At 48.7% G+C, this 15,096-nt stretch overlaps 1 protein-coding gene across 1 annotated transcript in view; it reads left to right on the forward strand.

Annotated features, from left to right (window-relative positions):
• LOC144116304 (protein GPR107) overlaps positions 1 to 15,096 on the forward strand; it is a 42,193-nt gene that overhangs the window by 12,407 nt on the left and 14,690 nt on the right. Inside the window, exons 2-3 of the mRNA XM_077651042.1 lie at positions 3,323 to 3,440; positions 11,889 to 12,019. Of these exons, the coding sequence (XP_077507168.1) occupies positions 3,420 to 3,440; positions 11,889 to 12,019 (152 nt within the window). The 5' untranslated portion in view covers positions 3,323 to 3,419. The remainder of the gene's footprint in view (positions 1 to 3,322; positions 3,441 to 11,888; positions 12,020 to 15,096) is intronic.

Consider the following 15,096-nt stretch of genomic DNA (forward strand, 5'->3'; position numbering starts at 1 on the left):
TTTAATTAATTTTATTGCCACCTGCCATGACGGGCAGGTTGCATGGCAGGTGGGCCACCTGCCTTTTTGTGACTCAGACGGATGCTGGCTTTTTTCAGGAATGGGACCTCTAATGCTATTGCATTAAAAATTGAAGGACGCTTAAACTTTGCCTTTAAGAGTGGAACACGACAGCGTGTTGCAGCACTGCCAGGGAGTCCACGGAACGGAACGCCATCGCCCGTTCGGTGCGACGTCTTACCCGTCAGACAAATCGCTCTGCTACGTATGGTGAAACGGACACCTGGAGCGGCAAACCATGTGGAAGCGCTGCCAGGCGCCTTGCCAAAACGCGCTGGACTCAAGTTGCAGTCGTAGTTTGTCGGCACATCGTTCTCGACAAACCTGCACGAACGCCAGCATAGCTTCATTGCTTCCGCATCAAATGAACGGGCAGCAAGCCACAAGCTTCGTAGTGAACACACTCTGGATGTGCACTACATTGTTCGCTGCTCACTATGTGATTCCAGCGTGCACGCACGGCCCCACTGCGCCCGAACTAGACGAGTGGGAGGCCTTGCCGTCACGCGATATCTGTTGGGGCAGTGGCGTACATTGCGAGGAGGAGGAGGGATTTTTCACTCACAGCAAACGCCACCGCCGACACCGGCTTTTCTGCGACACGGGGCCTTTAACGCTGTCGCTTTAAAATAGAGTGCTCACGTACGAGGCGGCCATTCCTGCAGGGACATGACATGGAGAAGAGAAGTGCAGCGGCTTCTTCGCAGTGCCTAGGGTCGAGGGGCTGAAGCACCTGATAACTACAGCGATGCGTGTACATACGAGCAGGCAAGGTCTGGGGAACGCAGCATGAAACCAAAGAACACTGCAGCAGCCAGGTGCCGCGGCAGCTTCTCTGCAGTGTATTGTGCAAGGGGGCGAAGCATCCGAAAACGAGGAAGAAATTGCAGTTACTTTCGCCATTGCGGTCAACGCACCAGTTTTATTATAAAGTTTCTTTCGCGCTTAAGACAATGCAGATGCGGACTGAATTCTGCATACACTAAAAAAGTAGCTGTTCAAGACCTCGGGCCAAGGAATTCTAATCGACATTTTTATGAAGTGAAATTGTTTGTAAATACCTTTCTACCTTAGCCGCCAGTTACATTTTTCAAAATTAGGCAATTTAGATCATAGTTTTCCCATCAATTTTTTTTTTTTGGAAATGTATCCGTGAGGTTTTACTTTATACCAAGTGTTGGCACAGGCAGGGGCTTAATTGTTTACATTCTTTTTAGGCTGCCCCACCATACTTTTTGTATACCAAGTGTGACCATTATGTAGTGTTCATTGATTATGTGCTACAGCCTGATCAGCCCAAACTAGCCCAATCAGCGCCGCCGCGGTGGCTGAGTAGTTACGGCGCTTACGGTCGAATTTCGATGGAGGCGAAATTCTAGAGGCCCGTGTACTGTGCGATGTCAGTGCAGGTTAAAGAACCCCAGGTGGCCGAAATTTCCGGAGCTCTTCACTACGGCGTCACTTATAGCCTGAGTAGCTTGGGTACGTTAAAACTCCCATAAACCAAACCTAACTGGCCCGATCAGCCACGCTTGTTAATCGGGACTCTTCTGGCACTAATTTTACCATTGCAATATGCATGAGCCACTAGTTGCATGGCCAAGTTTTTGGTGCCTTTTCACTGCTGTGCCCCCCTTCTTCCTCGGCTCAGAGGTAATGTGAGCAGCACAGGCGTCAAGGTCAGTTGACTGATATGGGCTTCAGAATGTGTGGGAATTTGGAATCCAGCATTCGAAGGCATTGATGAGGCCTTACGTGTTCAGAGTTATTGAAGGGAAGTTTTAATGGCAGCATAAATGTTGACTTGCTGAGACATGTGCAGATGTGGCCATTGTTATTCATTGGTGGCACTGGGTTCTTGTAGGACTCTGCCTTTGCTGGATGGTGACTAGTTACAACTTTTGGGGAGAGCATATCGTCATTATGTGTGCATGCAGTGATGACTTTTCGTGTGCAGAAATAATTCTGTGCCATTAGCATATAGCCTAACTAGTTTGTGTCAGATTTGGGGCCCAGTAAAGAATGGGTACATTTAATGTGTTCCAAACAGACACAGTATACAAGGAACCGCTTTTCATATAAAAATTCTGAAGACAATGGTGGCAGCGGCAGTCAGCCACAGAGGTCGTGCAGTGCTACTGCTTATGCCAGGAACCATGCAGGTGTCCAGATCTGGTGAAATAAATTGTGCATAAAATTTAATCTATCATCAAAAAAAAAATTAGTGGTCACTGCATGCTGTTTGGGCAGTAGCTGATTGTACGGAAGAATTAGTCCCAGTGCAGGATGAGATCGGATTGCTTCTCACAATTGATTTGAGGTGCGATGCAGTCTGTATGTTTGTGACTCATCAGAAGAAGAAAAAAAAGACAGAGTCTCGTGTTTGAAAGAGCAAAGAACTGGTAGCATTGACCACGAGGAGTTTTTCACTCTTTTTTTGTGTGATGTGAGACTGGTTCCCAAAATGGGGACGGTTCACATTGGCCTTGAAGCATGCGCTACTAATCAGTACTTGGTAGACTGCATTCTTGTCTTGTCGACATGTTTGTGTTACTCATATCCTTACCAAGATTGTCATATGGAACGCAAAGGCTGTTGAAGTTCTGATGTTCTTATGCTTCCTTGGTAGATACCATGACCATGTGGCGTGCTCCCACACACAAGTTTGTGGCATCTCTCTATTCGCTGTCCCACATTCTATGACATTCGTTCTATCTGGGCATTATCCCCAATGTGCATTGTGATGGTCGCGTAACCTTTTTTAGTGCTAAGCAAATGCTTTTGGCAGGTGGGGTCATTACAGGTTGGCTGCAATGTATTTCTGTGCTTATTCTTTGCCACTTTTCGAGTAGGACTGGATGACCGGCAAGTATATCGGGAGAGTTTGTACGAGTAGGTTAGGCAAATCGAATTCATCTAGATGCAGTTTCAGTGTACAGGCGCGGCCAAAATTTTATGGCACACACTTCAGCATTTGAAATTTTCTGAAAGCATTCCATAGAGAAAATGTGATAGTTTATTTGGCTCATATGCGAGCGCACCTGCAGCACATGCCAACTTATGTATGAAGTACTTCCTAATTTTCACTGGGTAAGGCACGAGAACTGTTTTATCACCGAAATGTGCTCTGTAATATTATGGCCGGGACTGTACATTTCATCAGCATTGGAAGGAGCTTTTCAAACAATTAGTATGCAATAGTGCCCTGGACAATGAAATGATGTTTAGATAAATGAGGTGGCTTGTTTACCTTTGTGCCCAGGCTGAAGGGTGCCCTGCTGTTCATCACAATTGTGCTGATTGGCACTGGCTGGGCCTTCATCAAGCACATCCTGAGTGACAAGGACAAGAAGATCTTCATGATTGTTATCCCCCTCCAGGTGGGCAACTCTAATGGAGTTATGTCGGCCTGCCTGTGTAGCTATACTGAACCGTCACCTTGAAAACTGTATTGTTACTGAAACATTTCCTGTGCAGAGCCAGCCTCACTTTTGAAGTGTCTACCTCAGAAAAGGATGCAAAAGCAATGCATGTAGAGGACATGGAGGTATAGCAGGGCAGAGGACTAGCTGCAAAAAATTGCCATTTTCTCACCCTTGATTGCCTTCATAGAGGTTGCAGTTTGTAGGCTTGTGTGAAGGTACTTTTTCAAAACTAAATCAGATATGAATAGTGTAGCTAAAAACCGAATCGAGGGTGAATCAAATGGTAATAGAACCAAATTGAATATGTGTCGAATATCTTTACGAACCTTTGCTTCCTGTGTGGTGTGGGGGTTTTAATAGGGGAGATAAATACGTTCTCCCCACTTAATCGCGGCTGACACAGTATGCTACCGAGCGCACGCTGACAACAGCGGGCCTTGCTCTGCGGGAACAAAGGAACGATGCACCGGCCGACACAAACAAGACATTTATTGCTACAGCAACAATAACGCCAGCTAGCAACAAAATACGCTAATGAATCAAGGTCGTCCGACTCACCAGCGAGGTTAGAAGCGAATGTTCGCCCACGCTAGGGCCAGGGATACTCCGAAGGCCGGATGGGACGAAATACAGGAGCATGTCTCCCCGCCACTTCCTCGCCCCACTGGTGAAGAGCAGAGCCGCGTGCAAGACGTCCGCTCGGGCCAACAATCCCAGCCAAAGAAAATGCGCTCTCCCGTGCGCGAGTGCAGCAGTCATGCTGTCCGTGGCGCCCTCTCTTGTTACTTAAGGTAGCTAACCAGTTGAAGTCGCGTGGTGTGCCCCTCCTGCGGCGAAGCCGTGGGAGGGTGCACCGCTGGAAAGCAAACCACACAGGGAAGCTGCAGGGCAGTCCCCACAGCGGATACTCATGCAAGACATATGGCACAAACAGCAAAGTTCTAGCAGTGGTGCTGGGGTACGACTCTTAAGAGGGTTCACCACTGGCAGTGTCCATAGGAAATACAGTAAAATCTCGTTACTACGAACATCAGATTAACAAAATTTTCAGATTTACGAATTTTTTTTAAATCCCCGCCAAAATGCCTATACTTTCAATTTAAAAAACTTTCAGTACTACGAATTTCAAATTACCGAATATTTCAGAATAACGTATGTAATTTAATCTCGCATTCGTTGCAAGGCGCTTCGTTATTACGAAGTTCCGTCGAAGTTCCCTACCAAATCCCTGAAGCTGACGCCTGTCATCATCATCCGAAGCATCAGCTATGCGCTGGGGAACTCGTTGCAATGGATACAGCCCCAGCGGTATCGCCATCACGCGAGTGTCGCGTTGAATGAATATAGGCTAGGCGGCGCAAGCTGCCGCCCGATACAAAGGGTAAGGCCATTATCGTCCATCCAGCGTGTGGTCACATACTGCGCAGTAGTCTTAAGCCTATTCAGCGCAGTGTCACCACGTCGACAGCGAACGTTAGGATCTGCAAAGTTATCGGCGCTGTGATTGTGTTGCGCATTAGCTTTGCTGACAATGAGTTCTCCTGGCCCCCGCGTTAAAAAGAAGCGACGCCAGTTTTTGCTTAAAGAAAAAGCGGACATTCTGTCGCAGCTGCTGGAAAAAAGCAAGCGGACTTGTGCAGGGAGCTTGACATTACACCGTCAACAATGGCAACGATGCTCAAAGATCGGGACAAGATCATAAAACTACATCGAGAGTCGCAGCTGGCTCCCTCAAGAAAACGTCTGCGGCTGGGCAACTAGCGTGGACAGCGACTTACGTGGACAGCGACTTTCGAATTATGTGGATAGCGACAGCGCGGCGGCTACATCCGCGGAGCTCACCACCGAAGACATTGTGAATCAAGTGCGTGAGCAAGAAGAATGTAGTAGCGACGAAGACGATGCCGACACTGGATCAGCGCACGAAGAGGAAGAAATTGTTTCCGGCTCGGATGTCCTAGTCTTTCTAGAGAAGACCCGATCATTCCTCGGGCGCTGCAAAGATGTCCCCGATGACGTGCACAGGAAGGTCGAGGATGTGGAGGCGTTCGTCCTGCAGCGCTTATCGTCTACTCGCCAGAAGAAGATAACAGACTTCTTTAAGCAATAAATTCTAGTTAAACTGTGCCCAGCATTATCGTTTATTATTTACTTACCAACACGTAAATCTGCTGCAAAGGTACATAATTTTAGTTCTTGTGATGCATTACTGACATGAAAATAATGGTTTTTCAGTACTACGATATTTCAAAATAACGATTTAAATTCGGCGGTCCCGTGAAGTTCGTTGTAACGAGATTCTACTGTACATGGGAACTTTCAGAAGCTACAGCGTGTCTAAATATGGTTCGATTTTCATGAGGCTTGTGGCAGAGTTTTCTTCTTCACTCAACAGAGGAAATATTGCGGACAGATTTTATTTCTTGGGTTTCTTTTTTGTTTACAAATCAGAGGTAAATATACAGAAAAATTGTGCTTTTAGATATGTTGGCCTTTCATGTCATCTCGTGAAAAATCTAAGCCAAATATCAAAATATCTTCTGCAACATTTCCTCCCCTTTTCTTTCTTGATTGTTAAGCGGCAATTTTCAACCATATCGAGCCTAGTGTTTCCGTTTTACAGGCTCTGAAAGTTGTGTGTGTATTTGCTGCGGAGATTTGAAATTCGCGCTAAATTTAACTAGTGCGATGTTGCACCATCTGTCGTGAGACTATTTTGTCGCTACTACACTCTACCACCAACCACTTTCTTGTCTGTATTCGTGCGCTCAGGTTTTTCTCTGAACAGGTTTTTTCTTGCTTGGGCTGCATTTCTAAAAGACTTCTTTTCTCTTTTGCTGATGCTTGTGGTGTGGAAAGGATGGGATGCAAGGGCACATCCAAAAGCTCCCCCCCTGCCAAGCACAATAAGGCACTGTTCGCACCAAAACATGGGTGACTCACAGTAAGATGGCTCCCCATTCCAGAGGATGTGGGAGAAAAGAATTGTTCCTTACCCGGGGCAGGGGTGCAGGTGAGGATAATACAGGGGCACATACACCTCAGAGGAGGCCCTCCAGCCAGTAGCGGCGTTTACATGAACCCGACAGGACCGGGTTGAGCGAGTTATCGGGTTGAAACCGGTGACTGGGTTCACATAAACAGGCGCCGAGTTCATGTAAACACGCACTGGTCGAGTTGGGTTGACCTTGCTCATCCCGAACCCCGATTCAAAAAGACGCTGTTGGGTTCATGTAAGTCTATTGTCACGACATAGAGGTTAACCCCCTTTCACTGAGGCACTTGCCAGTCACCCGCTACTTCACGCTATACTCGCGGACATATATCTACGGCAGTGCCACAGCCCATATCAAGGGGAAAAAGGACCGTCTCCTTCCTTTTACTGCTTAGCCTCTGCTGCACTGCAAGTGCGACGTCATGAGAACCGGTCGAAGCCACTTCTGGCCTCAAACTAGTGAAACCAGAATATGTTGGATCGGCATCAAAACGTCGGTTCTAATGAATATTTGGTCGAGTGTCACTCTTTTCTCTGTAATGCTCCTCCCGACCAGGCAAATCTCTGCCAAAATGTTCACGTTATCAGTGCAGGTGCTGTCGACTGTATACGCGGGTAAGCGTGGGTGCACCCTCTCTGTAGAAAGGAGCTCGTGGGTTTCCGAGTTCCCTACTCCAGAATAGACATCTCTGTGGTGTAAACAACGTGATGTCAAAGGGGCATGGCCTGGCTGGCAAAATCATGTAGATTTGCTTCTGACCCGGTTTCGCATGTGTCAAGTGTTCCCCAACCATCTTTCTTCTCCCAATTAGAGCCGCCTCGGTATGCGCCACACCTAGTCGCACCTCCTGTACCATGCTGCCAAAAATTGCATATTTCAATCTGAAAAACGTTCTGAAGGGGCGCTGTATAAATACCGTGTTTACTCGCATAATGCTTGCACTCGCGTAATGCTCGCACCCCCCACATTGGCTATCAAAAATTGGAAAATTTCCCCCCCCCCCCCCCCCCCCCCCCCCCCCGCATAATCATCGCACCCCCAAAATTACTGCCGCGAGCCATCTGCTTGTCGTAGCGATTGCCATCTATTGACTGTGGCCACAACTAACTGCGATGGTTGGGCGCACGTGCTACTAGGCGGCGGTACTGTGCTATCATCCGCTGCCACCGCCGCTACCGCTCATCCACTCACCACCGCTACGACATTTTGCGAAGGTGTCTCCAGCTCTCCGGTGTCTCGTAGGCCTCGTTTGCCTTGTTTGCGTGTTGCACCGTGCTCTTTGTGCCGCTTCGCCATGGGACGCTACGCAAGCTACACAGCTGCTTTTAAGCTAAAAGCTATTGAGTATGCGTTGGAACATGGCAACCGCGCCGCCAGCAGACACTTCGGCGTCAACGAGTTTTGCGTCCGGTATTGGAGACGGCAGCACGACGAACTCAAGGCGACTGGTAAGACGCGCCGGGCCTTCCGTGGACCAAAGACTGGGAAATTTCCTGCCGTCGAATCCTCTTTACTGGAATATATCAAGGCTCGACGAGCGGATGGGTGTGCTGTGTCGATTGATTTGATACGGAACCAGGCGCTCATAATCGCAAGAAAGGAGGGCATCCCGGTGCAAGACTTCCGCGCTAGTAATGGGTGGGCCACACGATTTATGCGGCGCAATGGACTCTCGCTCAGGAGGCGAACGACGCTTTGCCAGCACCTGCCCGCAGCCTATGAAGAGAAAATAGTGGACTTCCATCGATTCATTATCAGGATCCGGCAGGAGAAAAACTTCTTGCTCTCCCAGATAGGGAACGCGGGCCAAACTCCGCTGAATTTCGATATGCCCAGCAGCAGGACAGTCGAACAGACAGGCGCTCAGACTGTGCACGTCAGGACTACAGGTGCCGAAAAACAGAGGTGCACGGTCATGCTAGGTGTGACGGCGGACGGGCGGAAGCTCCCACCGTACGTCATTTTCAAGCGGAAGACCCTCCCGAAAGGAAAGCTCCCCCTGGTATACACGTGCGCGTCAAGAAAAGGGGTGGATGACCGCGAACCTTATGGTGGACTGGGTGAAGACTCTGTGGGGGCGGCGACCGGGAGCGCTTCTTTATCCGTCGCTCCTCGTGCTTGATAGCTTTCGGGGCCATCTTCAAGAGTCAGTTCGGGCGAAGTTCAAGGAACTGCGCACGGACCTGGCTGTTATACCCGGCGGCCTCACATCAATGCTACAGCCTCTTGAAGTATCTTTGAACAAGCCATTTAAAGATAACGTCCGGAGGCTGTACGCAGAATGGATGGCCGAAGGTGAACATGCTCTGACGCCGGGCGGCAAGATCAAAAGACCGTCCGTGGAGCTGCTGTGCAGCTGGGTATCAGAGGCATGGGGGATGATTGATGTAAACATGGTGGCCAGAAGCTTCAAGAAAACAGGAATTTCGAACGCCCTGGATGCGACCGAGGACCACTGATGTGGGACGATGAAGAAGCATCGGAAGATGAAGAAACCATCGATTCCAGTGTCGACACGGACTCTGATGAAGAGTAGAATTGCCTGCAGGACGTACGCAACGCGAGTAGTGACGGGGAGGTTACGCGCGGCAAATAAAGTGCATTAGTAGCTTGAGCTTACGTTCACCCTGTACTTTCGTAACGAAGGTAAGTTACGCTTGAAAGTAATGTTTTCGTTATATTTACAATTGCGGACCTGACAATCCTGATCTTGCACCCATTCATCTTTGCATTTAACACTCCGAAACATTTGCTTGAAAATTTTCCCCGCATAATTATCGCACCCCCAAACTTCGCGTTGATTTTCAGGGAAAAGAAGTGCGAGGATTACGCGAGTAAATACGGTACACAGCAATACAAAAAAAAAACAACAGCGAAGCAGGGCGCACATTGAGACTTTCCCAGAAACAATAGTAGGTATGGAATTTTCGCTTCCAAACCCTTGACGTCATGACAAGTGATCGAAGACAATAGTTAGATTGTCTCCATGGGGGTGTGCTGCAGTTTTTATGTACAGAAGGAGCACACGCGCGTGGCACGGTCAGCGCCCATCTTTGTTTCTATGTAAATTGTAATTTTTATTATTTTGAAAATAAACCACTAATGACAACTTTGTCCAAAACAGTAGGAACGGAGTCGCTTGTGCAATGACAAAATTTCCGTTCAAAGTCACCACGAACAGCAACAGTACAGTCCCAGTGCTTGTGCAAACCACATGTCTCCCTTTTACCCAGCCGCCGCGGTGGCTGAGTGGTTATGGCACTCGGCTGCTGTCCCGAAAGACGCGAGTTCGATCCCGGCCGCGGCGGTCGAATTTCGATGGAGGCGAAATTCTAGAGGCCCGTGTACTGTGCGATGTCAGTGCACGTTAAAGAACCCCAGGTGGTCGAAATTTCCGGAGCCCTTCACTACGGCGTCTCTCATAGCCTGAGTCGCTTTGGGACATTAAACCTCTATAAACCTAAACCTGTAATGGGCAGCATGTGCAGCATTGCATATAAAATGCGGAGATTTAATAAGCTGTATCACAGCGTTTGACATGGATGCAGAGAAGGAGAGTACAGCCGCTGCTAAACAGCGGTATAGACTAGAGAAGATTGACTCTTCCAATCCTGAGGTTGTCGCTTGGCACTTGGCTACTCAACAAAGATAAGAATGAGCGTAAGATGGCGAAGAGAGCAGCGGAGACGCCCAAGCAAAGAGAGGAACGGCTTGCCAAACGGAGATGCCAGACTGCCGAGAGTAATCGACGGCGCATAGCCGCGGAGATGGAGCTCAATGTCTCTCATTGTAAACATACAGTGACCACAACAAGCTCAGCCACGGAAACGTACCTCTCGCTACGTATATCCTGGCATAGCTGAGCTTAGTCACTGCCAATTTTTTATTTTGTACATGTTGCCCCATGCTTTCTATCATTGCCATTTTTTTTTTAATTGCATGGCCGCTCACAGGTGGTCTGATATTTTGGTAGCGCAAAGCCAGCACATCAAGAAATTTCTAAATTTTCTTGCACTCGCCAGCGTCTCCGTCGTCACAGCGTGACAAAGTGTAAATAATTGGCTTATGTAGCAAGAGTGTTCAGCAGCTGCCTTCGCCACCTCTGAAAGTGTCAGCAAAAAAAGACATTTGACATAGCATCAAACTGCCGGTGCATTCATCATGTGATCGTTTCTGTAGCGCGCACTCCAGTTCTTAAAATGCTGCCATAGCACTTTGTTTTCAGCATTAGTGAGGTTGCAGTATTTCTCACAAAGTAAGCAAGGACTGAGCTGAGACAGCCGCAACCTAGACACATATGAATATGTTACAGACCGCTACACTACATCTTCCAGAGTGACATTGCAGGCAAGTTGCGAGCAAAATGAATGCACAGGCTGGACTCAATTCCAAATTCGCTGTTTGATAAAAAGCAACGAGAGAAAGTAAGCACGTGGTTGGTCAGAAAACAGCCGTTAGCAAGGTTTACTAGTGGCCGCCGTCGATCACACAGGCTTTTAGTGCCTCACTGTTGCAGCCAAGCTTTCAGGCGATAACCAGTAAAGTAGCGTCCATGCTAAGCCCAAGTACCAATCCCCAGGAAGCAGAAATACCAAGCGAATGTGAGGCTGTTGACCAGAAAACAGCCGCTGCGAACAGGGCTGACACAGCCATTCGTGCCCCTCTCTGACAGCTGTGCCACTAGTGGCGCGCGCTATCCCTATATGAGACTGGATGGAGTTTCGTGACCAGTAAAAGCATATTGAAGGACTATGCTAGTACTGAAACTGTCGCCATTTTCACTACCTCTGCTCTGTGAGAGTCGACGTGAGCAGAGGATGGCTGCTGGAAAGCTACAACAGTCGACCATGTCGCACGTTTCGGGGAATTAGCTATGAATGCGAGAGGCACTAACGGATGCCGATTTCCTGGCTTCCATCTTTTCTCTCTATTATATCATCTTCTGTGGCATTGTTGGCAAATGCAAGATAAAGCGTGAACCGTGACTCTAATGCTTATCGTGCCACCACTAGTCACCCGTGTATTCAGACATAGCTTGGCGCTTGTCAGTTAGATATATCCGTCTCATAGCAAACCGCATTCAGTATGCAAAGAAATGCTTGTGTTTGTTGAAAATAATTAGGAGCAGTTCAATATAGCCAATATATATCTTTATAATGAGGTTTGACTGTACACCACGCAGCGTTGACCCGCTCGCTGGCCTTTCTCTCACTCTCTTAGTTCACTTTCACTTCATTTTCTTACTTGTCTGGTTGTCTTCTCCCATTGTGGTTTTTGGAGCTCTGTGTGAAGCTAAGGGGCACCTTTGCGGCGGCAGACGTCCAGTGAAGGGGGTGAATGGGACTTGTGATGCAAGTGCTTCTTTGTCCCCTTGAACTAACGCTCTTCCCTCTCTCTGTGGGTGCAGCTGCTAGCCAACGTGGCCCAGATCATCATGGAGGAGAGCGAGGAGGGTGAGTCCCAGCACACCACCTGGCGGGAGGTGTTCATCCTGGTGGACCTGCTCTGCTGCGGAGCCATCCTCTTTCCGGTTGTCTGGTGAGGCCTCCTCCTTTCCAATCCCTCCCACCTTGGTGCAGTGCAGGAGGGTTTTTAACCCGGGTGTTGAAAATTTCTGATAAAAGTTCTGAACCTCCAGGACATGACTAATGTTTCCATCACTGCAAAACACTGGGAGATTATTTATTGTTGTTTTTTATTAATTATTAGAGGCTTGAGCATCTGTCTCGGCTGCGGTAGGTGGTTGACTTTAAACCCACCGCAGGCCCTCCACGAGTAAAAATGGGTAGAAGCGTCCCCCGGCCTGGCGCCTGTCTTCCTCAGGGGTGTGCACTCGGAAGAGGCTCCACAACCACACTGCGTTCTTATGGGGGGCAAAACTATTTTTGAACACCATCAGCCTGCAAAGGTGGTTCGTGATTCAGTTGAGAGGTTCAATAGAGTTTCATCGAGTTCGATGAAGTTCAAATAAGTTCGCTCTACAAGAGTTCAGCAGATGAGAATGAGTACAAGCGTCCTCCGGACGGCACCCAGCTTTCTTAAATGGTGTGTGCTTGGGAGAAGCTCCGTAAACCCTGCTTCGCCCCTTGCAGGCCAAGCCCAATTTCGTATGGCCAACATGGTCAATATGCGAGCAAAGCCTCGGATGTGCTGTTACTGGGCACGCACATGCCTTAGCACAATGGCCTGTCCTCCTCCGTGAGAACAAAGCAGCCCTTCCACACATGCAGAGAAGGCGGCGACTGCAATGTCAGTGGTCTAACTCCCTCAGCGCCACGATGTCTCTGCGACCACATCTCGCGATGTCGTCGCGAGATACGCACACCATTGCTGCAGTTCTTTTGGTAGAACGCACAACTCTCGCCGAACCTTGATCCGCTGGCACACAGCAGCATCAGCAGCAGTCAGATTGTTGCGGCATAAATAAATTGAGCTAATTTTGGTGATTTTTGAATGTCTAATGATGATGAAACTTTGTGCAAATGTGTTGGCGCATGCAGTACAGTGAAACCTCGTTATAGCAAACATGTAGAAAATTGTATTTAGTTTGATATAGCCAAAAGTCATTATATAAAATTTTGACAGAAACGCACACAATACTGGCGAAATTTAGTCAGTGAAGGGACAGCAATTAAGGCGGTCCTTATTAGAGTAATGGAGAGACTTCTCCCAGGTTTCAGCAACATTTCGAAGGCGCTCGCAGCTATTCCAAAGGCAGCAAAAAAATCAAGCACATTAGGTTGGCTTTCCTGCAGAGCACCACAAGTGCAGGTTAAGTGCCAGTTACGGTGGCTTCCCAGCGTAGATGAGCGTAGGATTGTTACTGCAAGCTTACAACCACCTGTACTGCTACTTCCAGTTCGCTATCAGTGGATATCAGAGGTGTGAACCATGCTGACTGCCAGCCTACAATCCTGCATGTCACTGTTGCCGAGTGTGTGATAAAAGTGCAAACCTTGGCGCGAACGCTTGCTTCATCACCTCCGCGGTGGCTCAGTGGTTATGGCGTTCGGCTGCTGACCCGGAAGATGCGAGTTTGATCCCGGCCGCTGCAGTCGGATTTCGATGGAGACGAAATTCCAGAGGCCTGTGTACTGTGCGATGTCAGTGCACGGTAAAGAACCCAGGTGGTCGAAATTTCCGGAGCCCTTCACTGAGGCGTCCCTCATAGCCCGAGTCGCTTTGGGACCTAAAACCCCATAAAACCATAAACCATAAACCACCATTCACTTGTGTAGTGCGGCAAACCCTGCCACCTGGGCAGTTTGATAGTCAAACCCGGATATATGGAATTCTAAGGGGATCAGAAAATAGTTCGATACAGCGGAAATTCGATGTACAGATAGAGGCTTACCGATTGCAAGTCATGAACTGCAAAGTCCGGGCACGCAGTGTGAAAGCACTTTATTTGACGGAAAAAAAATGGCTAGTTTTCGACTGCTTTTTGCTGTCATTAATGAAGTTTCAAACGCTAGTCTCGATCTTCTCGAGGCTGTCCAGGTGTGACAGCCTGGTACCTTCCATCTCACTGCAACAATGCCGAATGAGACTGAACACTGATGCCAGTTCAGCGGCTGTGCACAGGCGCATATCTTCTGGGACACAGTTGTCCTTGTCGTCGCTGGAATCGCCTTCTTGGGCGCCAGCTATTCCGGCCACAATGTCCTCATCAGCGAGGTCAGCTACAGGCTGAACTTCGCTGTCAGCGTTGATGAAGTCCTCAACGGTAAGTTCCGACGGGACGACGCCGTGAAAATGGGACAAGTCGTGAAATGCGCCCTCCAAGCATTCATCGTCATCATCCAAAGCTCCAGGGCATTCATCTCCGGCCACTTGAAGGCCTGCCTTGCCGAAACAGTTGGCTACCATGGCCTGTTTTACGTCATTCCAAGTGCCGGTAATCATCTGGATGGCACCGAGCAGGTCATCTTGAGATCACTTCCCATGCGGAGGTTTATAAGGAGCCGCTGAACAAGTTGCCTTCTGTAGCCTAACTTGAAAGTCTTTATGATACCCTGGTCCATGGGCTGCAGTCTCTCTGGTTTTCGGCGGCAGAAACTTGAGTTAAATTTTCTGCAGCTTGCAAGTCGTTTGATGAACCGAGCAGTTGCCTAACAGAAGGCATACTTGGCGGCTCGACCTGCCCAACTCGGCGTCCCAAGCCTGCAGCCATTCAGCGAAAAGTTGGCATGTCATCCAGGCCTTTCTATTACAGCCGTAGCGAACGGAAACCTGCTTGCAATTCTTGAAGCAGCGCGGTCACGTGCTCTTTCTGATAACAAATGGACGCTGCTTGCACGAGCCATCTTTGTTTGCTGCAAGCAGAACCGTCACACGCACTTTGCTCATTTTCCCGCCGTGACATGAGGTCTCACGAAGATCGAGCGTCTTATTCGGCAGCATTTTCTAAAAGAGACCTGTTCCGTCTGCACTGAAGACTTCGGCAGGCGAAAACTTCGCAGCGATCTTCGGCCGCTCCTCTGAAAGCCACTGCTGCATCTCCTGGCTGCTGACAGCCCCACTTTCACCTGAAATGGCTTTTCCCACAATGCTGTGGCAGTTTTAAACCACTGCAGCAACCCAGTGCCACTGCAAAAGTTCTCTTGGCCAAGAGC

Source organism: Amblyomma americanum, chromosome 1 (assembly GCF_052857255.1).
Source record: "Amblyomma americanum isolate KBUSLIRL-KWMA chromosome 1, ASM5285725v1, whole genome shotgun sequence".
In the NCBI taxonomy this organism is placed as follows: Eukaryota; Metazoa; Arthropoda; class Arachnida; order Ixodida; family Ixodidae; genus Amblyomma; species Amblyomma americanum.